General features: G+C 50.1%; 1 protein-coding gene across 1 annotated transcript in view; it reads right to left on the bottom strand.

Moving 5' to 3' along the window:
- Positions 1-27026, bottom strand: part of Kndc1 (kinase non-catalytic C-lobe domain containing 1) — a 53670-nt gene that overhangs the window by 3727 nt on the left and 22917 nt on the right. The window contains 20 exon segments of the mRNA XM_051145553.1: positions 407-466; positions 554-676; positions 4056-4206; positions 4475-4557; positions 5175-5381; positions 6037-6216; positions 6324-6471; positions 6989-7102; positions 9420-9640; positions 9861-9958; positions 10042-10135; positions 14214-14381; positions 14383-14624; positions 15673-15758; positions 16907-17051; positions 17346-17959; positions 18038-18200; positions 18778-18871; positions 19444-19521; positions 20684-20842. Of these exon segments, the coding sequence (XP_051001510.1) occupies positions 407-466; positions 554-676; positions 4056-4206; positions 4475-4557; positions 5175-5381; positions 6037-6216; positions 6324-6471; positions 6989-7102; positions 9420-9640; positions 9861-9958; positions 10042-10135; positions 14214-14381; positions 14383-14624; positions 15673-15758; positions 16907-17051; positions 17346-17959; positions 18038-18200; positions 18778-18871; positions 19444-19521; positions 20684-20842 (3228 nt within the window).

Genomic DNA, 27026 nt, shown 5'->3' with positions numbered 1-27026 from the left:
CACGAAGCCACCTCTGTGCCATTAGAACAGGCCTCCCACTTGCCCTGGACCAGGATCAGTCTGTAGACCTGAATCCCTTCTCAAGAGCACCTGCACCTTAGGCTGGGAAGTCAGACCAGTCAGGCCAGGTGAAAGCAAGCAGATTCTTTGCTCTGCAGATCTGTGGGATCTCACTATGTAGCTCTGGCCTAGAACTTGCTATGTAGACCAGGCTGGCTTTGAATTCACAAAAATCTGTTTGCTTCTGTTTCTTGAGTTCTGGGATTATAGATGTGTGCCACAGTGCCCTGCCTGTGTGTTCGGGATTCTCTGATATGAACCTGTTATGAGCCTCCCCCCCCCCCCCCCCCGCAGGCTGTAAGGAACAAGTTATTCAGGGGAACCTCTGCAAGGAACTGATACAAACCTCCACAGCTTTCAGCTCTTCCATGACCTCAGCAATCTTCGCGGGGAGGATTCTCCAGGCCTGAGATGGAAGCACAGGTGAGAACCTTGGGGCCCTGTGTGCTTGCCCTTACCCTTAGCCCCCTGAGTTCCACGTGGCGTGACGCACAGGGGACTGCCTCACGGCCAGGTGCTCCAGACCTCCCAGGATCTGCATGGCTGTTGCAAAGTTCCTCTGTTCATAGCAAGATTTTGCAATCAGCAGGAATTTGGACAGCAAATTCACCTGCAGCTGAAACGAGAGAAGGATGCTCAGTGTCTTTAAAGACAAACAGGAAGGGTGCAGCTCAGGGGTAGAGTGCTGTGCAAGCATGCATAAGGCAGGAAGCTTGGACCACAGCACCGACACAGCAAGAGCAGACAGAAAAGAGGAAGAAGCAGAACAACTGAGGCCTGTTGAAATAACCCATCCTCAAGGCATAGAGCCCCACGACTGAGTTATTTGTTCAAAAAGAAAGTGGCAGGGCTTGCCTGTGAGTAGCTTGGGGTGTCATGTGTAAAAGCTTTTTTTTTTTTGAGACAGGGTTTCTCTGTGTAGCCTTGGCTGTCCTAGACTTGCTTTGTAGACCCGGCTGGCCTCGAACTCACAGCGATCCACCTGCCTCTGCCTCCCGAGTGCTGGGATTAAAGACGTGCACCACCATGCCTGGCCACAGCGATCTTCTTACCTCTTCCTCCCAAGTGTTAGGATTAAAAGCCTATACCACCATACCCAGCTCTTGACACATTTTAACATCACACACGATACTCATAGCATCTTAGATTATGGCAAGCCTTCTGTTCCCGTGTCCTGGCAGAAGTGTGGATGGTGAATTTGTACAGCTAGTGTGGGTCTCAGGCTGAGGGAGCCCTGATCTCTGGGTTGGAGCTGTCTTTATGGGAACTGTAATTCTGGTGGTGATGGTTGCCCACCAAGGTCTGAGGCCTCCACCTTTCCTGCAGAAGAAGAACACGCTGCATTGCATAGACAGAGCCTTTACATCCCAATGTTTAATCAATCCTTCTGTTTGTCTGTGTGGGAAGGAACCCACTTGATCCCACCTTGTACCGACCTAGGGGAATAAATTAGAGCTCTGTGTAACAGTGTAACAGTGTCTGCACCTTCAGGACAGGGAGGACTCTGCCTTGAGAAGCTGTGGATACTGTATCTTCTTTGGTAGGAACCTGGAAGGAGGTACTGACCTGAGGCAGGGGATTGTCCCTGTGCTGGTTAGGTTTTTGTCAACTCGATACAAACTGTAGTCATCTGAGGAGGAAACTTCAATTGAGAATATGGCTCCACAATATTGGGTCGTGGGCCAGCCTGCAGAGCATTTTCTCAATTAATGATTGGGGGGTAGGGAGGCCCAGCCCACTATGGGCAGTGTCACGCATGCACTGGTGGTCCTGGGTTCTGTAAGAAAGCAGGCTGAGCAAACCAGTAAGCAGCACCTCCATGGGCCCTGCCTCAGGTCCCGCCTCCAGCTTCCTGCCCTGTTTGAGTTCTTGTCATAGCTCCTTCAGTTATGAACAGTGAAAGGAAGTATAAGCTAAGCAAACCCCTTTCTCCCCAACTTGCTTTTTGGTCATGATATTTTATCCCAGCAGCAATAGAAATGCTAACTAACACAGTCCCTTTTCAGCTCCAGGTCTTGTGCGTGAGCAAGCTGTGTTATCCCCAGTCTAGCTCAAGGCACGTAGGACTTAAGGGAGAACTGGGACTGGGCCCACAAAAGCTGGACCTTTCCCTTTGCTCAGATACTGAGCAAAGTCTTAGAAGTCCTCAAGCCTACTGAGAGCCTGCAGTGTGGGATCTGCAAGGGAGGAATTGTGGCCCTCAGTTTATTCAGGAAGATCACTGCCTTAGTGCAAGCAGGGCAGCTCAGGGTGGCAAAAGCCATGCCATGAATAGACTCAGGCAAAGATGAGACAAGACGACATGGTGATGGGTACGTATTGTGACTGGACAGGGGATGAGGGAATATGTGTGAGAGAAACGGAAAGGAGCATGGACACAGGTGGGGAATAGCTGTGTGTGAGGAATTTTGTACATAGGGCGCTCTGTGTGAGAAGAATTGTGGGGCTGGAGAGGTGGCTCAGCCATTAAAGGCTAGGCTCCCAAGCAGAAATATGAGAGGAATTTTGTGTTTGGGAGTCTGTGGGTGTGAAGGGCTATCTTGAAGGAATGCTTGAGTGTCAGGGACTGCGGTGGACTGTGAGGTGTGTGAGGAACTAAGTGAGAGAATGTGTGGGAGTGAGAGGAGTTTTGGTGTGAGAGGCTGTGCAGTGTGGGTGAAGGAGCATGCATGAGGATGACGTGTGTGACGTGAGAGACGATGAAGTCGATGGTTAATCCGACTGTTGACCTGATTGGACTGGGAAACACCCCGCGTAGGGAAGCGCAGTTCTATGTTTTGGATTCCACCGTTAGATTATGAGGGCGCTAGTCTAATGAATGGTTTATTCCATCAATAGAGGGAACTGGGGAAGGATGGGTGTGATTGAAGAGGTGGGTCTGAACGGGCACGTATCTTGTTCTGGCCCCTTGTCACCTCTGCCTTACGTCTTCTCCATCATGCGGTCCTTACCACGATAGACTGCAATCTCTGGAGCGATACACAAAACAAATCGCTCCTCCTCCTGACTTACATAAGCCAGGCATTCTCTTGTAGCTACAAGAAAGCTGGTGGCTGTGCGAAGGGCAGTGCATAAGCGACTGTGAGTGTGTGAGGGTCTGTGTCCATGTCGGATGGTGTGTGTTCCGTGTGATTAGTTGCAGAGGGCTAGGTATATGGCCTGTGTGTGAGAGGGGCTGTGTCCACGAGTCGGTTTCTTTCTCTTTCTCACCATGTGTGACTGTATTTTTTGTTGTTGTTGTTTTTTGTTTTTGGAGACAGGGTTTCTCTGTGTAGCCTTGGCTGTCCTGGAACTTGCTCTGTAGTCCAGGCTGGCCTCGAACTCACGGAGATCTGCCTGCCTCTGCCTCCCAAGTGCTGGGAATAAAGGTGTGTGCCACCACTGCCTGGAGTGTGACTATCTTGGGGGCGGGTTGTACATGTGAGGTCCTGTGTATGAAGGACTGAGTGAGTGACTGTGTATATAAGAGATGGTGTTCAGTGTCCTGATAGAGGTTTCTTTTTTCTTTTTTTTCTTTCTTTCTTTCTTTCTTTTTTTTTTTTTTTTAATGTTTTTTGTTTTGTTTTGTTTTTTGAGACAATGTTTCTCCATGTAGCCCTGGCTGTCCTAGACTCACTTTGTAGACCAGGCTGGTCTCAAACTCTAGGAGATCTGCCTACCTCTACCTCCTGAGTGCTGGGATTAAAGGCATGCGCCACCATGCCTGGCTTTGGTGGTTTCACACATCCTGCTTTCCAAGTGGTCCATAGATCTGGACGATGCCTGGTAGGAAGAGGGCACAAGCTGGGCTGTAACTATCATGCACTCAGCCTGGGATGTGTCTGTAGACATTAGTACCCACTTCACTGTTGGCATTTGCCTTGGGTTGACTATGGCACTGAGACACAAAGCATGGATTCCCTGCACGCAGAAAAGGCATTGACCATCACCTCACAGGGGCACTGCTGTGCAGAATCCCATAGTCATTTTGACCTCAGAGCCATGGAGGTGCCTACCTTGGAGGTATGACTGGTCACAATTTCAGCAGCTACCCAGGTACTGACGTCATCTGCGTTTCTTAAGAGCTGAAGCAGATACTTGTCCTGGACATAATTGGGTAGGAATAGACTGCAGGTTTTGGCGGAAAGAGACTCAGAAGAGCTGGCTCTGCACAAAAAAAAAAAAAAAAAAAAATGCATGTCTCCTGGGGGTATGAGAATGTTGAGAATGTGTCCTGACAAGCCCTGGGATTGTGGGGCCTCTCTGCAGAGTGAGAGGAGGTCAAGGCATCCTTCCCACAGGATAAGAACCAAGTGTCTCCTTCACCCAGGAGCACTCACAGAGCCAATAGGGTAATCTTCTCCACCCTCCAGACCCTCCCACCAACGTTCCAAACTAAGGATTCCCAGGCCCACTCTCAGGAGTAGACACTCACTTGGGAATGGCTGCACTTTTGTCCATGACACCTAGGGCACGTGAATTCAGGAAGTGGACAGGGTGGCACTTTTGAAACAATTCCTGTAGGATACACAGAAGCAGACGGTCAGCCCGCTGTTCCCAAGGGCCTGATGGCCAAGGCAGTGTCCCAAAGAGTGCTTCCGTATTTTGAAGCCATTTGTGCAACCATAGATCAACCTGCCAAGCGTGTTGTGGATAGACTGCTAGAGCTTTCTATGTGCAGGTCACCTCAGGGCTTGTTGGCTAGGTGTAATGATAGAGGCAAGGATCATCCTGTGCTGTCACCCGGTTCATGACATTGGGTTACAGGATGGTGAAGACTTCGCTAGGACCTGTTGGTCTCTGGGCTAGGAGCGGGAACAGAGGGAGCTGTTGATCAGTGCTCAGGGCTTGGTAAGGACATAAGAAACTATATCGGCAGGGGATGCTCGGGGCATGGTGCTCTGGGTGCCCTGTGCAGCCGGAGAGGAGAATCCTGCTGGGCTGGGGCTCCCCGCTTTAAAGACAGAACTTGTGCACCCAGCAACCAGGCCCCACTGCTCACCGTCCATCTTCTGTCCCTCTTATAAAGTGTCTGCTGAGGTTTCATAAGCATCAGAGCATCCCTGGGCACACCCTATGACATTAGCAGCTGACTCAAATGTAGCAGCAGTCTGAGTCCCCCAGCTCCCACGCACCTGCTGTAGGAGAGTCAGCTGAGTGAAGAGCTGGTTGGTGCTGTACTCTGTCAAGAAGCAAGGGCCCTTCTCACTGGCTTTGGCATAGGGGCCATAGAAGTCTTCGAAGAAGCAGGGCTTAGGCAGGGCTGACGCAATGGTGTATTGGCGCTCCTTATGGTGTGGCAGCACTAGCCCATTGCCCCGGGGCAGCCTCCAGGAGAAGCTCTGGAAAAAAAAAAAAAAAAAAAAAAAAAAAAAAGACAGGTGCCCCCCTCCAGGTTGAGTGGGCCAGGCCAGGCCAGGATGGGGCAGAGTGAGAATAGGCTGGTCCAACCTAGGACTCTTCAGACGGGCTCAGGTAGAGCCAGAGAGCAAATGCCTTCCCTCCAGGCCTGCTGACAGGATACCTGTCCTGCTCACATGAGCGGATCACCCATGTGCACTGCTCAGATTTAGAGCTATGTCCATATACTGGTGGAAAGACCATTCATTGACCCCAGTGGATTCTTCCACTCAGTGCTCTGCCCTGGGGATCAGGAATGTGAGTTCAGGGAGTCACAGAAGGACCCTGGCTAGGAGAGTTTTAACCCTGCCAGTCCATGGCTTTCCTTCCACAGAGCAGGAAATGCCAGCCCAGCAGGGAAGAGCCTGGGTCGCGAATAAGCAGCACTTATGTGCACATGAGTGTGTGTGTGTACACACATCTATATGTGCATTTGTCTATGTATGTGCAAGTGTATGTCTGCATGGGCATGTGTAGGCACCTCTTGTTTCTGCATGTGTATATATGTGCACGTGCATGCATGTGTATATGTGTCCATGCTATGTCTTCTAGGATGCATTCCTGTCTAGAGAAACCCTCCACAGGACAGGTCCCCACCTTCCGGGAGATGCCATCCTCTGAGAACCTCTTGCAGAGAGCGTTAAAGGGTCTGGTGTCCTCCTCTGTCTCCTTCGGATCCTCTAGGTCTGCACCTCGAGAGGAACTGTCTGTCCTCCGCTCAGTGCCCACCTCCAAGAGGCCCAGCAGGTGCTCAGCAGTGCCATCTAGGGGCAGGATCTAGGCAGAAGCATGGGGTGTCACTTTTGCTTCTGGGACAGGGCAGTGTTTTTTTTGTCTCTGCCAGAGCCCAGAAGGCTGACCAGGTTGGCCAGTGCAGCAGTCACCTTGGAAGAGATGAAGTCCTCAAGCTGTCCCAGAAGCCCCGCGTTCCTTATGAAGTCCACGGTGTAGCAGTCTTCCACCCAGGCCTGCAGGACGCAGAGGCTTCGCCTGTAGATCTTGGTAAAGGTCGAGGTAGGATCCTGGTGAGCCCTGGAGGCAGATGGCAAGCCTCAGCACAGGCCCCAACTGGGCATGTGCAGGGTAAGGAGTTCAGGGGGAGTCCAAGTGATGACAGGCCAGGTGAGGGTGGACAGAGAACACCTCTCAAGCTCACCACCCGCCTCTTTAGTCCCCAATCTGGTGTTCTTCCTAACCAATCAGATGGCTTGGGTGCCCCGTGGAAAGAAGCTACAGTCACAGGCCTCTTCTTACTTGGACTATCCTTGCCAAGCTGGTGAGCTTGGCTTTCTCTTGTCTTCTTGCTTGGGCCTCAACTACCCCCTGTTTTCTTTGTGGAAGCAGTGTTCTTCCCCAACCTAGCACAAAGACTCTAGCTGTCCTCCCCTGCTGCGTTCTTTTACCCATGATTCTTCAGTTCCTCCATCTTGCCCTGATCTTTCCCAAGGACACTTCTTCTGTGCCCCACCCCTGTCAGAGCCCTTTACAGGCTAAATAAAGTGCCCAGGATCCCTCCCCTGTTGGTCAGGAGCCCATGCATTGGTGGTACCTGGATAGGGTGCTGCTGATGCGGTCGAGGAGGAAGTGCAGAAAGTCGTGCGGTGTGCAGAAGTACCGGAAAGTGTAGAGAAACTGCTGGACGTAGCCCTCGAGGAAAGCATCACTGAGGGTAGAATATGGGAATTGGGCCTTGAGCCTAGGCCAGCTGGGACCCTCCCTGAAACCTGGCCCTGTAGTGAGCGAGTGTCCTCGAGTGAGTGAGTGACCATGCCTGTGTGTTCGAAGGGCAGCTTCTCAGTGTGTGTGTGTGTATGTGTGTGTGTGTGTTGGGGGATTGTCACACCTCATTGAACATACCTACCCAGAGCAGGAGCTCCCCAGAAAGCCTCATGCAAGGGACACTAACAGGAGCCCTAAATGTGTGACTTTTTGACAATATGGGGAGTATGACGGCTAATAACTACAGAGGTGAGGGCTCTTGCACAGATGAGTTCCACGGTGAAAGACATTATATTGACGATCAAGGAAGCTTGGTTACTGGTCTACCTCTGTGAGTCTCACCTAGACACTGATAGCCATATCTCAACCCAGGGACTAAGCAATCCCCTGTCCAGCCTGTCTTGTAGAGGCCGTGCCTGTGGACTACTCAGAGTTGAAAAAAAAAAAAAAAAAAAAACCCAAACCTTTGTGGGTGCTTATTTCAACAAGGAGATGCTGACCTCCACTGCTATCTGTTTAAACATGCACCACAGACCATAAACATACACGCCCCAAACCACATAGTATTACCATCCCCCGAATTATCCCACATATTTTCACATCCACCAGACAATACCTCCACCTACTCTAAAGGGAGAGTCTTTAAACTGAGGATGCTCCAAAGAAAGCTTATTATGAGCAAGTAAACAACTCAGAAGTCTCAGGAAGTCCCTGAAACTTACCAGCTAGACAAAAGCCTCTCCTTCCCTACGCTATGTAAGTAGTAAGGACTGCTAAGGAGACTCAGACCTGCTGAGCTGCCTGGAAGAGGCTATGACCACCTTTATGGAAGAGACACTCCCTGACCAACTGTGATGCATGAAAAAGGAGACTGACCTCCAAGTCGTGCAGTGAGCTCCAAGGTTCCAGCGTTCACGATTAGTCACCCATGCTTGGGTGGCTTTCAGTGATACATCTGCCCTGGTGTCATCCATGCTTCTGTAACCCCCTTACCCACATTCCTATATGTAACCCCCAATAAACTCATTGTTTTACCAAGATGGACTTGGGTGATATTGTCACTTCCGTCTATCATTGGTTCCCTATCTGGGGTGAGTAAATGTTTATTCATGTCTTCCCAGGTATAGTGTCCCACACCACCAGCACATGCTTCAGATAGGTCACATCACACAGTACTCCCATGCATATTCACATATTATATGCATCACACAATACTGACAACATGCTTCATATATGTATACATAAGCACATGACATGCATACAATACACATTATAGTCACCCCACTAATACACACCCTGCACACACACACAACTACACACACCATATTATATTTCCACAGCATACTACACCCATGTACATCACATGTGCAGTACATATCATACCACCTATCACCTCAAAACGCCACACACATGCACGTCCACTACACATTCACCCATCAAGTGTATCCCAGGAGCTTGGGCTTCTATAGAGGGAAGTTTGTTTCCTAACTGTTTTCCCAAAGCCACTTGCTCATCAGAGCTGAAGTTGTTAGCCTCCTGCTCAAAGATGACAATGACAACGGCCTTTCTGGCTGCAGACCTAGGCATAGGACTGGCCATCGAGCTTGAATTCTCTAAAGACAAGGCAAGGATGGAGCTCTATGGGGCAGAGGGAGGCATGGCAAACAGTGCTGGAGGGAGAAGGGAAGGGGGGGAATGAAATTCCGGTTCCCATGTCCCACAAAGAGCCCTGTGAGTGCAGGTCAGTAGCACAGGGCGGGGTGGGGGTGGGGGTGAGTTTGAGGACTCTTCCTGACCTAGGGGAAAGCACTGCAGCACTTGGTTGTCAGGCTATCACCGGAGCAGTGTTCACACCCAGAGAGATGGAGGGCATAGAAATACTACACATAGTGCTCTGTGCCCCTTAGGACATGCTTTCCTTGGTGATTTGGATCCAGATGGTATCTTGGTGCCTCCTGTAGACAGTATGTTAACCCTGCAGCCTGCCCCAGGAGCCCCCGCAGTGCTACCTGGCCACATCCTGTGACCCAGTCCCAGGACCAGAGGTGGGGTGGGGGGATGTCTCATGGGGACTGTGACAGACTGCTGGGGCTAGCAGTGCGGCCATGCAGGAGGTGGTAGCTGGCATATGTCCGACTAAGTTCTAACAAGTCTCTAGCTGCACAACCCATGTCAGACAGAGCTTTCCTTGTTTTTCTCCCCTTTGTTTTCAAATCTGTGCCCTAGGGTCAGAGAGTCCTTCTGGGGCCCCCCCGACACACCTGGAGTAGAGGTAGGCCATGAGTCCCAGTGGTGTGCCAGCCTGTAGGATGCGAGCCTTCTTCTGCCGGCCGCTGCATGGGTGCTTGTTGACATTATAGAAGATGAGGGAAGAGGACTCATCCAGAGGGCTGAAATCCAGTGTGTCGCAGGGGGCTGCTGCGATGTTCACAATCACTGGCAGATCACAGGGCTCCAGCCCCCAGCGCTCTGCATACATGACCTGTGTGGGAAAGGAAGTGAATTACGGCTGACCACCGGGTGCATGCGTGTCTATGGGTCACTTTGCTACTGACCCAGCCAGGAACGCCAGGGTTTCTCAGTACTTTGAACCCCGTGCGCATGATCTAATGTGTCTTGATCCATAGACCGACTGAAGGAACCCCATCTGAGGGCTGGCACTCATTCAGGAAGCAGGGTGGGCGGGACAGAAGGCTACTTGCCTGGAGGTACTTCTTGACCAGACCCAGGAAATGCACCTTGGACTTCATTTCTTCTAGCTGTCCTCGCAGTTTAGACAGCATGGTCCTTACCTCAGAGCCTGTGGGCAGAGCAGAGGCAGCCTATGGTTGCCAGGAGCCACAAAACAGCTCATTGTGGCGGGAAGCTTAGCTGCACTGTTACCTTTGTTGCGTTTTTCCTTCTGTAAGAGTTTCTGGTAAAACTTGAGGGTCTTCCTGTAGTTTCTTTTCTCTATCATGAGCTGCTGCTCCAGCTCCTAAGGGGAAGCACAGCATGTGAAGCCAGAGCAACCATGGCCTCAGCTACCACTTTGTCTTCTGTTCGGGATGCAGGCACGGAAGGCAAATGTGGCCCGAGTGGCCACAGGAAGGACAAGTGTGTTCCAGGGCTGGAGCCATTTGGTTGGCGTAAGAAGGACAAGGAAAAAGAATAAGGGAGTGGGGCTGGAGAGATGGCTCAGTGGTTAAGAGCACCGCCTGTTCTTCCAAAGGTCCTGAGTTCAATTCCCAGCAACCACATGGTGGTTCACAACCATCTATAATGTGATCTAATGCCCTCTTCTGACCTGCAGGTGTACATGCAGACAGAACACTGTATAAATAATAAATAAATAAATGTTAAAAAAAAAAAAAAAAGAAAAAAGAATGAGGGAGCACATCAGGAGTGGGCTCCTGGGGTTGACCTTGAAACCAGCACCTGATCCCTCAAGGATGCCAGACCCCAGTGCTCATGGCTGCCTGCCAAGAGGGAAAGTACGGTGAAGATCCTTATGCCCCATCTCCGTAGGGCAGCAGTTCTCAACCTGTGGGTCATGACTCCAATTGGGATTGCACAGCAGACACCCTGCATATCAGATATTTAAATCACAATGCATAGCAGTAGTGAAGTTACAGTTATAAAGTAGCAATGACATAATTTTATGGGTGGGGGGCACCACAGCATGAAGAACTGTATTAAAAGGTCACAGTGTCAGGGAGATTGAGAGGTGCTGCCCTAGGGCCTACCTGGATTCCTGAGACTTGGCCAAGTCTTAGAGTATGTCTGTCTCCTGGGGTATCCATCCCCTCACCCACCAGCTTGGTCCTACCTGGCTGCTTCTGGAGAGTTCTCTAAACTCTAACCCAGAAGGGCCAGGGCCAAGCCCCTTTGTGGCTTGTCTGCTCTTGGGGATCATCTGAAGACTCAGGGTCTACAGAGACAGAAGCTTATTCGGTCAGGAGAGGCAGACCCCATATGTGCAGCCCAAAAGGCCCCTCTACTCTCTTCAGCCTCCCTGGCCAGTACTGGGCTCAGGGTAGGCTGCCTTCCTTCTCTGGCCATAGGGAGCCCCCTCTCCAGGGCCCTCACCTTGTGAGGGGGACACTCAGGTGACAGTATGGACAGAGGACTTGGATATGAGGTTGCCACGGCCCTGCACTTCATGGGAACAAGTGGTAGCTCTGATGTTTGCTGTCTGTCTGGACACAGGCTGATTATTTCTAAAGTCAGTGCATCTGGCCGTGCTGTGGGGAGAGACGGGGAAATCTACTCCAGGGCTGAGTACCTTCCCAAAATGGTTCCCTTCTGTTTGTTAGCAGCTTTTTTTTCTTTCCTCTTCCAGACAGGGCCTCATTATGTCCCTTAGGGTGGTGTGCAACTTACTCTCTAGTCTATCATCTGCTTGAACTTACAGTCTTCCTGTCTTGGCCTCCCTGTGCTGGGATCACAGGTGTGCACCACATGCTTGGCTGGGCCACTGTCTGCCTGCCCCCTTCCCTTCCCTTCCCTTCCCTTCCCTTCCCTTCCCTTCCCTTCCCTTCCCTTCCCTTCCCTCCCTCCCTCTCTCCCTCCCTTCTTTCTTTCCCCCCTCTCTCCCTCTATCCCTTCCTTTTTACATTTTATTTTAGTTTACTTTTCCAGCAGTACGTCTACCATGCCAGGGAAGGTTTGGTGGCAAGGGTAGGATGTAGCTGGTCATATCACGTCCACAGACAGGAAGCCAACAGGGATAAGCGCAGTGTCCTTCTCTGTAAGTTAAGCTTAAAGGAGTCTAGCAATGTGAGTTTCTTCCATGTGCAGGTGAACCCCCAAATCTTGCTTTAGAAACCTACTAGCTGGACTGTGGAGGTTGACTGGGCAGCATGACAGGGTTTACCTCAGCTCTTCCTGGCGACTGTGCTGCCCAGTCTCTGAGCAGCTGTGGGAAGCCTGGAGCTTCAGCAAAATGAAACCACTCTGTGGTCTCACTGTGAGGGCAGGACTCTTAGGATCTCTGGGTCCTGCCCCAGCTCACTGCGGATAAGAGTGTGAGGCCACTCAGCCACTCAGCCACTCAGCCAGGGCTCACCCTCACCTTGTAAATGGTGTGAATCCACAGGGGGGGGGGGGAGACCCGGAGAAAACGGATTTGAATTATACAAGGTCTCCATTCATGGCCAGTATGTGATTTAAAAAAAAAAAAACCAGCTAGATGCTTCTTCAGCTGTCCCAAACTGCTGGGACAGTGCTTTCCCATTGTCAGGTCCCAGAGGAGAGTCTAGGCTCTGGCACCATTCATCTTGGCTTCAGATCTGGTTTCCACCAGATAGGCAGCCAGCCACTTTCTCCTTATGGGAAGGGAATCAGAGCCAGGCTTGGGAGGCACCATGAACTACCTGCTAGGGCTATGCACTGAGCTCCCCACACAGATTAGTAAAGCTAACTAAAATGAAAATATCAATTCCTCAGGCACATGGGCCACTGTTGGAGCGGTCAACAGCTACCAGTGGCTGGTGTCCCTCCTGTGGACTGCACATATCTAGGACATCTGGTCAATGAGGGGCTATGAAGATTCAGAGCAGGCAGGTGAGCTGTGGTCCAGGCTGTGACCAGCTCTCTGTTGGTCTGAGTGGAGCCTGATGTCTGAGGCTCTCCACAGCTGTCTACTATCCACTGTCCACTCTTGTTATCCTGGTACCCTGCTGGGGATCGTTTGCAAGCACTGAGGCATTAGGGAACATGAGGAGGCTCCTATGAACTCACTAAAGTTGGTGTCAATAACCTTGGGTTGTATTTAGTTTTGGCATTTGTCAGCACCACTTTGTTTGATACTGAATGGCAATCAGATTATTTGAGGACTGCCTTAAGTGACTTCAAAGAAGTATACATGACCTAAAATTCATGCTAAGTATAGGGTGGTGGAGAAGAAAAGACAAGTGTTGCTCTTCTCGTGACACTCATACCCTGGGAGATGCCCAGGCTGACTCGGTTACAAGATCTAAATTAAGTAGTGTGTGTGGGCATAAGTTCAGCTTCTGCCTGTGACCAGATCTGATCCTGAATTTGTTATAAAAATTAGAAGTATTGGTTCCTTGGAGGGGGAAAAAAAAAAGAATGATTTGAGGAGTAATTTAATCAGTAGAGCTACTAGGTTTAGTAGTGGATAAAGGCTGATGGATATGGATCGGAGATATATACATACATACATACACACATATACACAGACACACACACACACACACACACACACATGCAGAAGGAAACAGAGTCACTAGAAACTACAGACAGAAAGAAGACAAAGATGAAACTGAACCACAGCACCAAAAGCAAGGCCTATTTGCTGAGCAGGAGAAGCAAGGCCTAGGATGAGGCCAGAATGCTGGGATGGCAGAACTGCCTGTTTGAAGTGTGGAGATGCCTGCCGAGATGCACGTATGTCATACACAGCCATGCTCAGGCCTCTGGACTCTGCTTCCTCCTCCCAGCAATGGGCCTGCCTCCAGCAGCCCCTCCAAAGCTGGGAGTTCTTTTGTACACTACGCTGGCCAGCCTTGGCTGCTAAAGTTAGGACTCCTTTCCTCCTATTGAGCTTTGGGTTTTGCCTCGTGCTACCTGCCAGAGAAACCGTTGCTAGTCCACACTGACCCCAAGTCCAGCCTGAACTTGCTGCAGGCATGATACTTGTGGTGTTCTCTCTCCTCTAGCACCAAGACGCCATTGGGAAGAGATTGCTGGACCTGCAGCCATCTGCAGCCGACTTAACTCAACCCGTACTGAGCTCACAGTGATCCCTGAGCACTGTCATTTGGGAGCCACAGACACAGCTAATGGGAAAGAGAAGCCACTCCCAACTTCCCAGCTGTGGGAACATGTCCCCACAGTGTAGAAGAACCTCTAACATAGGATAAAGGAAGTTGAGCCACCAGAATGGTAGCATACTGAGAACGAACACAGCCTGGGGAGGGTGTTCTCAGAGTACTGTCATCAGGCTTAGATGGCCTGCATGCCTCGCCTGAGCAAAAGCATCATTGCCATTGGTGCTGCTAAGGCCACTGATGCCCTCCCAATCTGCCAGTGGGTGGATTCCCTGGACTCACTGGACTCTGGCCTTCCAGTTCTGTGTGCCCATTAGCCTTCTGCCTCTCCAGATCCTTCACGTAGTTGTAGACGTCAGCTCCAAAGCAGTCAGCTTCATAGAAGGCACTGGACCAGCCGGGGCTGCAGTTCTGGAAATCAGCCGCACCTGGGGACACAGCTGGACCACCCATCCTCAGACCTAGCCAGCTGGGCCACTGTGTCTGAGGCAGTGCTGGTTGCCTCCTGGCTTAGGCCTGGCTGTCCATCCACTTCAGCCTCCGGTTGCTGCTCTCTTGTGGCTTTTATTGACTTCTGAGATCGAAATCCAACCTCGAAATTTCCCTGAGAGAGCGTGTCAGAGTCTATATCTGATAGCGCTGTGGGCGAGCAGGGCCCCCCACTGCCCCAAGTCGTGGCTTGCTTCTCCTTGCCTTGAAGGAAAGATAATGGTCAGTGGGTGGCACTTTCACCTCCACCTTCAGCTGTGGAGGAAACCCAAACACCCTCATGAAGGATCCTGGCTAGCCATGGCTGTTGCACTAGGTGGAACTGAAAGGGGACTTGGGGGCACACTGAGGTGCTTGTGAAGAGACAGGCATAGCCAGGACCAGCTCCCCCAGGCACTCACCCTACTTCAAACTTCTCTGGGACCTGGACTCTTCTTTTCTCTCCCAGAACTGATCCCAGCCAGGACCTGTTCTCTCTGGCCCCATCTGCTCTTCTGGAGCACTTGACGATCAAACCTAGCTCAGTCATACACACACATTCCACATACAGACCTGTAAAGGTACTTGGAATTCATTCAACACCAGAAGCTTCTCTCTGTGCCAGCAGCCTTCTGGCTCCTTGGCCATCAGGAGCCAGACTTCGTGCCCAAGACATGATCACCTGCTCTTTGATTTACTTAAGTACGGATGAAGCTACTACCATGATCTTATCATAGTCAGTAGACAGACCCAGGTGATCACAGCCCTACACTCATCCCTAGAGACCCCCACATGGCTGGCTGGCCTCTTTTCCTTAAAGCGCGTGCTGAGGTTTTTGTATTTTTGTTTTTGGACACAAGGTCTCTCTATTTAGTCCTAGCTGTCCTAGAGCTTATTATGTAGACCAGGCTGGCCTCGAACTCACAGAGATCATCTTGCCTCTGCCTTCCGAGTGCTGGGATTAAAGGCGTGTACCACCAGGCTCAGCTTTTTGAGTTTTAAGTTGATGTGGGCTTCAGGCTCACAATCTGAAAAGCCAGCTCTGGTATTTAAGTGGCTTCTACTTTCAGAGGAGACATGAAGAACCAACATCACTTGGCTAATGACAGGATGGGAAACTGTCCCCTGGTAGCCTGTGCCCTAATGTCTGTGCGTCTTAGATGTCTCCTGGCACAGGGCTGTCCTTGACAACAGAAGCCTTCCTGCAGCTGTCCAGGGGACCCCACTGAGAATAAATCTTGCCTGACCTCATGATGCAGGCTATGTCTCTTACCGAGTCCGTGCAATGAGGGCCTTTTGCCGGACACTGAGCATCTGCTGGGGGAATGTTCTGGCTGGGATCCAGGCTCCTCGGAAGTACTGGCAATGAGAACATCAATCAACACCCCCACCACTCCCTCCCCACCCTCTCCCACACACATTAGGATGAGGCCTGGGACCTGTGCAGAGAGGTCCCAGCATGGAGCATCACTTGAGCACTTTGGGTAGGATGGGACCCTGTCATCTCGCCAGTGTCAGAGCGCCCCCAGGTAGTGGTTCTACAGTGCCCCACTTGAAAGAGGTGGGTGTAATAAAGAGACCCTGCTCAGAGCTGTGGAAATGCTGTTGGGTTGGGTGCAGGATAGGCAAAGTGTACTTGTCTGTAGTTATTTGATTTTGGTTTTTAAACAATATGGCCATGGCTGACCTGGAACTCAATATGTAAACCATACTGGCCTTAAAAGATGCTAATACTCCTGTCTCTGTCTTCCAAGTACTAGAATTACAAATATATACTACCATGCCTGTCTGCCTATTGCAATTTTTGGGGGGCGGGTGCTTTGAGACAGGGTTTCTTTGTGTAGCAGTCCTGGCCTCACTTTTGTAGACCAGGCTGGCCTCGAACTCATAGCAATCTGCCTGCCTCTGCCTTCCAAGTGCTGGGATTAAAGGCGTGTGCCACCACGCCTGCTGCCTATTATAATTGTTACTGTTAAAAGGTAGAGTTGCAGCCGGGTGTGGTGGCTCACGCCTTTAATCCTAGCACTCAGGAGGCAGAGGCAGGTGGATCACTGTGAGTTTGAAGCCATTCAGGTCTACAAAGCGAGTCCAGGACAGCCAAGGCTAACACAGAGAGACTCTGTCTCGAAAAACCAAAAAACCAAAAAACCAAACCAAACCAAACCAAAAAAGGTAGATCTTCAGGCGGGCATGGTGGCATACACCTTTAATCTCAGCACTTGAGAAGCAAAGGCAGGCGGATCACTGTGAGTTTAAGGCTAGCCTGATCTACAAAATGAGTCCAGGACAGCCAAGGTTAACACAAAGAGACCCTGTCGGGGGGGGGGGGGGGCAGTAGAACTGCCAGTCACGTGGCTCCTCCCCTTCCTGTGCCTGTCCCCCAAGCAGCAACAATCACCAGCAGCACTATGGAGCTGCCCCAGCCTGTGCTGGGGCTGCCAGAGGGAATGAAAGTGGCTTGGTCTACCCAGAGCTCTGGAAGGGGAAGCCTGGGCCCAGATGCTTACCTTTCGGATGGTGAGGCTGGCCCATTGACCACCTTGAAGAGGCTCTTCAGCAACTGCTCGTCCCAGTACAGGTCACAGAACTTCTCAGATATGGCACCACAGAAGGTGGCAAAGGTGAGGTCTTTCAAGGCATAAATATACTCCCCTGGTTTACAAAGGATGGGGCAATCAGGTTACCCACGGGAGGCCTTCTAGTCCCCTTGCACTGGGTCACTGGGAGGTGGTCTCAGGGCTTCAGGGGTGGAAGGGTATGGACTCCAAAGCTCTCTACCTGCATGAAGTAAGCTGGAAGCTGCCCTTGTTTGTCCTGACTGACCTCAGCAGGACAGATGTGTGGACCCTTGCGTCCCCTTCATATGAATGCTCCCTGGACTGGGTCTGCCTCCCTCCACCTCTCCCTTGCCTTGGGCTTCCAGGGTGGCCCCTGTGGCTTTCATACCCATGATTAGCGCCTCTAGCCCGTTGTCCATGTAGCCATCGAAGGCAAATTCCTCCTGGATGAGGCGCATGGCTTCCTGCAGTGAGGGGCAGGCTGTCATCTTGGGCGGGGATGAGGCATCCACACTGGATGGACAGAGCTTGCGGTCTGCTGGCCGAGGCTTCTCGGGATGACCATCTTGGCCCCTAGGGCTGCCTATACTTGCAGCAGCCTTGCCCCTGGGTGGCTTACATGGGTGATGAGGGCCTTGGCTGGCTGAGGTGGACCCTGGGGGCAGGGCAGTGCCTAGTGGTCCCTGACCTTCTGGCCTGTGCTCAGGGGGCAGGGAAGAAGTGAGAGAGCTGGGTGTCCCTGATGCTCCTTTCTGCTGGGTGGTCAGAGCAGGGGCATGCAGGCAGGAGCACTCCTTGGCTGAGCTCTGGGGCACTGAGTCACCAGCAGGGTCTGGAGTTGCTCCCCGTAGCTCTGGAGCAGGTGGCAGCTGGTCAGATGTCATCAGGTCAATGTCCTCAACAAGCTCCTGGACTGCCTGTTTTCTTGTTCCCTCCCTGTCCAACTGGGTACTTCCCTCCTCTGGCTTCTCATTTGACTCTGAGGACAAAATAAGCTGGTCTCTGTTGAGAGAGATGAAAACTCAGGAGGGTGGCCCCCTGTGCCTGGGGCCGCTGGAAGCTGGGAGCAGGGACACTTACCTGACAACACCTGTGTCCTGAGCCAGGACGATGGGCTTAAAGTACGTGGCCTCAGAGGTGAAGGCTGCTGGCAGTTCGTAGGCTTCTTTGCAGCAGGGGGGTAGACCAGGCACAGGCCCTGGGACAGCGACAAGCTTGGTATCATTGCTGACCTGCAGGAAGCCTAGGGACAGCAGGTAGTTGGGGGACAGGAGAAGGAGCAGCGGGAGGGGCGGTCAACAGATACCTTTGAATGACCCCCACACTTAAGGTCCCACAGGTGGGCACCATAGATGCCCCAGACTGTTCTATGTCAAGCTTAGCCCAGGGGCCTAAAGGTGTGTGTGTGACAGTGCCTTGGGAAGAGCTATTGTGAGGAGACAGAGCCATTAGCCAGGAGGCTGAGACGCTGCTAAGGTGTGTGTGTGTGTGTGTGTGTGTGTGTGTGTGTGTGTGTGTGTGTGTTCTCCCTGGAGAGAGAAGCCAGACAGTAGGAGGACTGGCTTACAGACGATGATGTGGACTGGCAAAGGAAGGTTAGGACTGGCTGCACAGAGCACACCTGCAGGTGGCAGAGTCCTCAGTGAGGGAAGGACAAGGCTCAGGCCAAGGACAGATCACATGCTTTGACCTAATCATCCTGCCGTATGGGTAAAATGTGCTGCAAGTGTCCACTGAGGGCAGATTTAGGATGAAGGATGGGGTCAGCTGTGGTTAAGGCGTCCCGGGGACGATGAGAAGGCAGGCTTGGGTAGACCCACCTGGACTGCTCTCAGGAGCAGGTGCCACGGGAGGTTTCAGTTCAACCACTGAGAAAGTATTTTGGAGACCAATGGTCTCTTCCTCTGGGTGAACCTGGGGTGGAAGGTCATAAGTGGTCAGTTAGGGCCAACTGGGGCTGAGGAGGTATAGTATGGCTGTGCGTTCTACAGCCACCAGACACAGCTTCCAGATCTTTCTGTGGTTTGGGAGAGCAGGCACACTGAGACTCAGAGCCATGGAGGCCCTTTCTGTGAAGCCATGATGGGTTTCTAGGGGACGTGATGATTGTGGAGACCCAATCCCCAAAGCCTGCCAGACACCCCAGTGTCCCTGCCCACTATTACCCATAGTCCTCAGGGTGGGACCCCCCATCTTCTGGATCCTTCACCCAGCTAGAGGTTAGCAGGTTCCCATGTAAAGGTTGCAGTGTGTGTGTGTGTGTGTGTGTGGTGGGGGCACAAAAAGGGCAGTCTTCCAGGATGAAGTGCCTGCACTGTCAGTGGCTGGCAGCACCCCTAAGCAGAGGCTGCTGGGAACGCAGCTAGCCACTGCCTCTTTCCTAAATTCCCAGTAAGTCTACCATGCAGCAGGAGACAAGCAGGGTGCCATGGGTGCAAGTGGCATCATGAAGGAGTCCTTGTGAATTTTGGGGAGCATCGTCTTGCCTTGCAGGTGGATGCCCTCAGGTGGGCTAGAATCTTGCTGCTGTCCATGCCTCGCTGAAGGAGGTAGCTGCTGCACACCTGAAATGAAGGAGACATCCCTCCAGGCCAGTCCCACAGAGCAGAGCAGCCATCAGCTCTGCTGAGCCCGCCCCACTTCTGATATTCCAGGCATGGTTTGTGACTGAGACACTTGTGCTTTTCTGCATAATCTTGGTCCTGGGCAGCCTGGTGGGAGGCAGAGGCAGGCAGATCGCTGTGAGTTTGAGGCCAGCCTGGTCTACAAAGCGAGTCCAGGATAGCAAAGCTACACAGAGAAACCCTGTCTCAAAAAAACAAAAAACAAAACAAAACAAAAAAGATGTGGCAATTCTTTTTTCCCCCCTCCTTTTCTTTTTTTTAAAATTAGATGAGGAGTTTATTAAATGAGCATGGAGAGAGAAGGAAAGGGGGAGGAGGGATACCCCAGAGAGAGAGAGAGACAGAGACAGAGACAGAGAGATAGAGAGAGAGATGAATAAAGAGAGAGGTAGGAGAGAGAGCCAGGAAGAGGATTTGGCCTTTTATAATCTTGGATAGGGCCACACCCCTATGGCAGGCAGGCAATGACATCACAGGTAGGCAGACTGAAGTGGAATCCTAACATTCCTCCCTTTTCCTCTAATTAAAAAATGAGGACCGTTGGAATGTTTTTTTTTTTTTTTTTGGAAGGGGGGAGGTTGGTGTTTTTGAGACAAGGTTTCTTTGTGTAGCCTTGGCTGTCTTGGACTCACTTTGTAGACCAGGCTGGCCTCGAACTCCCAAGTGCCTCCCAAGTGCCTCCCAAGTGCTGGGATTAAAGGAGTGCGCCCCCAATGCCAGGCTACTTGGATTGTTTTTATGTAAGGCAAGTTGAAATATATAAATGTAGGTTCATTGGAAGTAGCCTTTGGCTGCCATGTGAGGGGAAGTGGGGGGGAGATGAGGGGGAGGGAGATGAGAGAGGGGAGGGGGGTGGGGGGTGAAGCAATAGCACCAAAATGTCCAGATTATATAGTGAAGGAGAAGGGAAAGCTCTATCCTGAAGGTTCAGGGGAGAGGCAAGTATGTCAGCCATGTCCTTAACATGCTTCAACATAGAGGAATTCTGTAGTAAACTGTGCTTAACATTAACTTCAGTGTCAAAGGCCATGGTGATGAACTCCCGACTGTCCCCGCCCCCAACCCTTGAGGCTGTGACTAGGCCAGACCATGGTGCAGTTACCTTGATGGCCTCAGCTGCAGACGGCCGCTCCGAGGCATGGCGTCTGGCCATGTCCAGAAGGAGTGTTTTGAGCCTGCGTGGTAGGGCCAGTTTGTGGTCTCGGGGTACGCTGAACTTGGCTGCTGTCCACAGAACTGCAGCCACACAGTACACAGAGGCCTGGATGGTGGGGAGACAGAGGAGAAGGCGGTAGTAAGAGTGGGACAGAGGAGATCACCCCAAGGTACAGTCCCTCGGGTCAGTAGCCTGCCCAGTGCCTGGGGCCCCACCTTGGCTAGATTTGTAGAGACCAGAATCACAGCCCGGGAGGTGTACAGGTTTAACAGAGCCAGGCCCCTCCCCATCCTGTTTGGGTTTTAGACACTGCAAAAGACCCCAGCAGGACTTGCTGTCTCCTTCCTCATGAGGACAAAAACTCAAAGAGTTTGAGAACCAGGCTGGAGAGATGGCTCAGAGGTTAAGAGCCCTGATTGCCCCTCCAGAGGCCCTGAGTTCAATTCCCAGCAACCATAGGGTGGCTCACAACCATCTATAATATAATCTAATGCCGTCCTCTGGTGTGCAGGTATACATGCAGGCAGAGCACTGTATACATAAAAATAAGTAAATCTTAAAAAAAAAGAAAAGAAAAAAAAAAAGAAAAAAGTGTTTTGAGAACCAGTTGCTCATGTACCACCCAGAACCTGCCCAGCTGGGATTCCCTCCCAACTAACAGTGTGCTACCAGATGGTTACCAGCTGGCTGTCTGAGTAAATAACCCTGTGTGTTCACAGGGCAGTCAACTTGCATCTCTGGTAGATGGGTACACAACATAGGGTTTAAGGTGCTCTCTGTCAAGCCCGTGGCCCACACTAAATGCTCTTCTTAGTTTTTGCTCAACTGCATCATCTGTAGCAGTCTTGTTCATGTTCCTCACTTGCACCTGGGATACTTTCTTTGATTTTTTTGTTTGTTTGTTTGTTTGTTTTTTGTTTTTCGAGACAGGGTTCCTCTGTGTAGCCTTGGCTGTCCTAGACTCACTTTGTAGACCAGGCTGGCCTCGAACTCACATCGATCCACCTGCCTCTGCCTCTGCCTCCTGAGTGCTGGGATTAAAGGCATGTGCCACCGTGGCTGGCATTTTCTTTGATCTTAGTGTGTAAGATCAAAGCAAAGCACAATAATTGATCATGACCTGCACCTTTAATCTCGGCATTTTGGAGGTGGAGGCAGATAGACCTCAGAGAGTCAAGGCCAGCCTGGGCTACCTTATTTTCAAAAGAATCAGACAAAAACAAAACTCTGGGTGGAGGAAGATTACTTTTTCAAGGTCCTGGGTCACACAGTGTGGCGTACGTTTTGCTAACTGGGGGGTTTTTTTTGTTTTGTTTTTCTTTTTCTTTCTTTGTTTTTGTTTTGTTTTTTTTTTGAGACAGGGTTTCTCTGCAGCCTTGGCAGACCAGGCTAGCCTCAAACTCACAGGGATCTACCTGCATCTGCCTCCTGGAGTGCTGGGATTACAGGCGTGCACCACTGCACTTGGATTTGCTAAGTGATTATTGGTCAGTTTTACCATTGCTGTGACCAACACCTGAGAAAAACAAGGCAGAGGCACGTTATACACCTCTGAGCTCACTCACGTCCCAGGGTCGCCTCTGCAGCTTAGGTTCTATTCTCACAGCGTTACACATCATCAGAGGATGGCCTGATTCTGACTTGCTCTCCTTTGTGTCTCCAGGGCCCTTGTAACTCTTGCGCTCTCAGTAAAAACAGCATGTGGATGATGCCAGGGATGCCTTCAGCTGGAGCCCAACTCACTTGGACCATGCCTGTAGTGATCTCTGAGTGTCCAAAAGGTTGAGTGCAGCAAAATGAATTCCAGAAAAAAAAATGTTTTCAAGGCTCATCATTGCGAGCAGGTCACCCTGGAACACGTTTTACAGGAAAAGTCCTACAAAAGCCTTTACAGTTGATTTGTGTGGGTGGATTCTCTCTGATTCTAGAGATTCCTTCCACCAGGCATGCTACCCACTGACTCAGCTCAAAGCCTTTGGCAGCTTCTTCTTCTTCTTCTTCTTCTTCTTCTTCTTCTTCTTCTTCTTCTTCTTCTTCTCTCTCTTCTTCTCTTTTCTTCTTCTCTTCGTCTCCTCTCTTCTTCTTCTTTCTTTCTTCTTTCTTTCTTTCTTCTTCTTCTTCTTCTTTCTTCTTCTTTTCTTCGTCTTCTCTTCTCTTCTTCCTCCTCCTCCTCCTCCTCCTCCTCCTCCTCCTCTTCCTCCTCCTTTTCTGGTTTTCCTTTTTTTCTTTCTTTTTCGGTTTTTCAAGACAGGGTCTCTCTGGGTAGCCTTGGCTGTCCTGGACTCTTTCTGCAGACCAGGCTGGCCTCGAACTCACAGCAACCCATCTGCCTCTGCCTCCGAGTGCCAGGATTAAAGGCGTGCACCACCACACCCGGCTCCTTTTCTGTTTTTTTCGAGACGGGGGTTCTCTGTGTAGCCCAGGCTGTTCTAGATTCCCTTTGTAGACCAGGCTCACAGAGATCCGCCTGCCTCTGCCTCCGAGGGCTGGGATAACAGGCGTGTGCCACCATGCCCGGCCTTGTTTGGCTCCTTTTGAATGGTGTAATCTCTTCAGCAATCTCTTTCCTTGGCCCCAGCTTTTCAGATGCTTCTATTAAGGGGAAATGTCTCAAACCTTTCCACTCTACTTTTTGATCTCTGTAGATTCTAGCTACCAGCACTCAGCAATAATCATGCTGCAACCTAAACAATAGGGTGTCTTCAAGTTTTCTCCACAAAAGTAATTCGTCCATTACTTCTGTGGTGGTTTGCACAGGTTTGCCCCGCATAGATTCATGTGTTTGAATGCTTGGTCATAGGGAGTGGCACTATGAGGAGGTGTGGTCTTATTGAAGTAGGTGTGGCATTGGAGGAAGTGCTTCACTGTGCAGGCAGGCTTCTATGCTCTGGCTCCGCCCAGTGGGGAGTCTAGTCTCCTGGCTGCCTTTCGATCAAACTCTCAGCTTCTCCAGCACCACATCTGCCTGCATGATGTTTCCCGCCATGATAATAAGACTCTGATAAAAACTGTAAGCCTGCCACATGAAATGTTTTCCTTTATAAGAGTTGCCTTCAGGCGGTAAACTTTAAACCCCTTCGCAGATCTAGCCAACGGTCAGAACATTCTCTACAGTTGAGTGGAGAGTGGGGTATGACTTTCTCACGTACTCTGGTGCCTCACATTTGACCATGTCCCCTGGAGGGGGAGACCTGGTGGTACTCAGAGGAAGGATAGCAGGTTACCAAGAAGAGACTTGATACCCTATGAGAATATACAGGGGAGGTAATCCCCCTCAGGAACAGTCCATAGGGGAGGGGAATAAGGGGAAAATGAGGGGGGAGGGAGGAATGGGAGGATACAAGGGATGGGATAACCATTGAGATGTAACAAGAATAAATAAAACAAAAAACAAACAAACAAAAAAATGTTCAAAAAATTTTAAGTAAGAACAAGAATATAATTGATATTTTTTAAAAATTAAAGATCCTTGGGTAAATAGAACAGACAACCTAATTTTAATGTGTGTATATGAATTTTTGTTGAGGAAATAAAAAATCCATGTATACCACAAAAAAAAAAAAAAAAAAGTTGCCTTGCCGGGCCTAGCGGCACACGTCTTTAATCCCAGCAATCTGGGAGGCAGCCTGGTCTACAAAGGGAGTCCAGGACAGCCAAGGCTACACAGAGAAAACCCTGTCCAAAAAAAAAAAATAAGGGCTGGAGAGATGGCTTAGAGGTTAAGAGCACCATCTGCTCTTCCGAAGGTCCCGAGTTCAATTCCCAGAAACCACATGGTGGTTTACAACCACCTGTAATGAGATCTGGTGCCTTCTTGTGGTGGGCAGGCACACGTGTGGGCAGACTACTGTGTAAATAATAAATAAATCTTTTTTTTTTTTTTTTTTTTTTGAGACAGGGTTCTCTGTGTAGCCTTGCCATCCTGGACTCACTTGTAGACCAGGCTGGCCTCGAACTCACGCGATCCGCCTGCCTCTGCCTCCCGAGTGCTGGGATTAAAGGCGCACGCCACCACGCCCGGCTTATAATAAATAAATCTTAAAAAAAAAAAAAAAAAGAATCACCTTGGTCATGATGTCTCTTCACAGCATAAAACCCTAAGACAACTTCTAAATTCAGTCTTATCAAAGTTATTAGAATATACACTATAAATTATTTGCCAGAATGGAATACAAGTGGCTTCCAATCCAATTCCCAATAAGGTTCTCTTTCCACTTGAAACCATATGCCCCCAGTCTTTTCTAGTTGAATTTCTTTTCTTTTCTTTCTTTCTTTCTTTCTTTCTTTCTTTCTTTCTTTCTTTTTTTTTTTTTGGTTTTTCGAGAACAGGGTTCTCTGTGTAGCCTTGGCCATCCTGGACTCACTTTGTAGACCAGGCTGGCCTCGAACTCACAGCGATCCGCCTGCCTCTGCCTCTCGAGTGCTGGGATTAAAGGCGTGTGCCACCACGCCCGACTGTTGCATGCATTTCTATTAGCATTTTTAACTTTCTTTTTTTTCTGAAATTCACTCTGTAGACCAGGCTGGCCTTGGGCTCAGAGATCTCACTGTCTCTGCCTGTCTCTGAGTTTAAAAGCCAGTGTCACTACTGCCAGGCTAGCTTTTTAAAATGAACTTTCACTAGAATTGCCCTTTGAGCTCTGCTTGTAGCTTTCTAGAAGCCTCTAGTATGCTTTGTTCACTTTCCCAGGCATTCAGAGCACTCACCCCACATCTCAGGCACCAGAGTGGCTTTTGTAGTTTATTTCTTAAATTTTATGTGTATGGGTTTTGTTGTTTTTGCCTGTGCACAGTGAGAGTGCAGTGCCCTGGGAGACCAGAAGAGGATGTCAGATCTCCTTGGACTAGAGTTACAAATACCTGTGAGCTGCCATGAGGGTGCTGGGGATGGAACCCGGGTCCACTAGGAGAGCGGTCAGTTGCTCTTAACCTGAGACATCTCTCCAGCCTGCACCAGTTTGTTTGTGTTCTCAAGAGAGGGTTTCTCTGTGTAGCCCCTGAACTCACAGAGTGCTAGGATTAAAGGTGTGTGCCACAATCACTGGCCTTTAAGTGGATGGGGCATGCGTACAGGTCAGAGGACAACTTATGGAGATCTGTCCTCTTTTCTCATGTAGGTCCCCGGTACAGAACTCAAGTTGTCAGCTCAACTGCACGCACTGAGGAAGTTTCCTGTATTTCTACTTTTCCTGAGTTTTTTTTATTTTAAAAAGAAAATTATAAATGATTGTTGAATTTTGTTTTTGGCATTAATATAATCTGATTTTTCTCTTTTGTTTTGTTTTGTTTGGTTTGGTTTTTCGAGACAGGGTTTCTCTGTGTAGCCTTGGCCATCCTGGACTCACTTTGTAGACCAGGCTGGCCTCGAACTCACAGCGATCCGCCTGCCTCTGCCTCCCGAGTACTGGGACTAAAGGCGTGCGCCACCACGCCCGGCTGATTTTTCTCCTTTGTTCAGTTAATACATTATATTACACAAAATTTCTTTCTTTCTTTCTTTTTTTTTCAAGACAAGATTTCTCTGTGTAGCATTGGCTGTCCTGGACTTGATTTGTAGACCAAACTGGCCTCAAACCCACAGAGATCTGCCTGGCTCTGCCGTCCAGAGTGCTGGGATTACAGGTGTGTGCCACCACACCTGACCTGTACTGAGTTTCAAGTATTGAAAAAGACTGGTTTCAAATATCCCTGGAAGAAATCCTGCTTTTTCAGTGTAAGATTGTTTTCACGTACTGCTGAATTTTGTGTATATTCCAAGAGTTCTGTTTTCATATTTATGATAGAGAAACATTTGTACTCTGTCCAATTTGAGTATCAGGGTGAAATGAAATTTTTTTTCAAGACAGGGTTTCTCTGTGCAGCCTTGGCTGTCCCAGACTCACTCTATAGACTTAGGTTGGCCTTGAACTCCAAACCCCTAGCTCCAAAAATATTTACATTAAGAATAGCCAAATTAAAGCCGGGCGTGGTGGCGCACGCCTTTAATCCCAGCACTCGGGAGGCAGAGGCAGGCGGATCACTGTGAGTTCGAGGCCAGCCTGGTCTACAAAGTGAGTCCAGGATGGCCAAGGCTACACAGAGAAACCCTGTCTCGAAAAACCAAAAAAAAAAAAAAAAAAAAAAAAAAAAAAAAAAAAGAATAGCCAAATTATAGTTAGGAAGTAACAATGAAAATAAATTTGTGAAGCCGGGCGTGGTGGCGCACGCCTTTAGTCCCAGCACTCGGGAGGCAGAGGCAGGTGGATTGCTGTGAGTTCGAGGCCAGTCTGGTCTACAAAGCGAGTCCAGG

Source organism: Acomys russatus, chromosome 5 (genome assembly GCF_903995435.1).
Source record: "Acomys russatus chromosome 5, mAcoRus1.1, whole genome shotgun sequence".
Taxonomy (NCBI): Eukaryota; Metazoa; Chordata; class Mammalia; order Rodentia; family Muridae; genus Acomys; species Acomys russatus.
The sequence above is the reverse complement of the archived record's forward strand: the minus strand, read 5'-3'. Positions and strand labels throughout refer to the sequence as shown.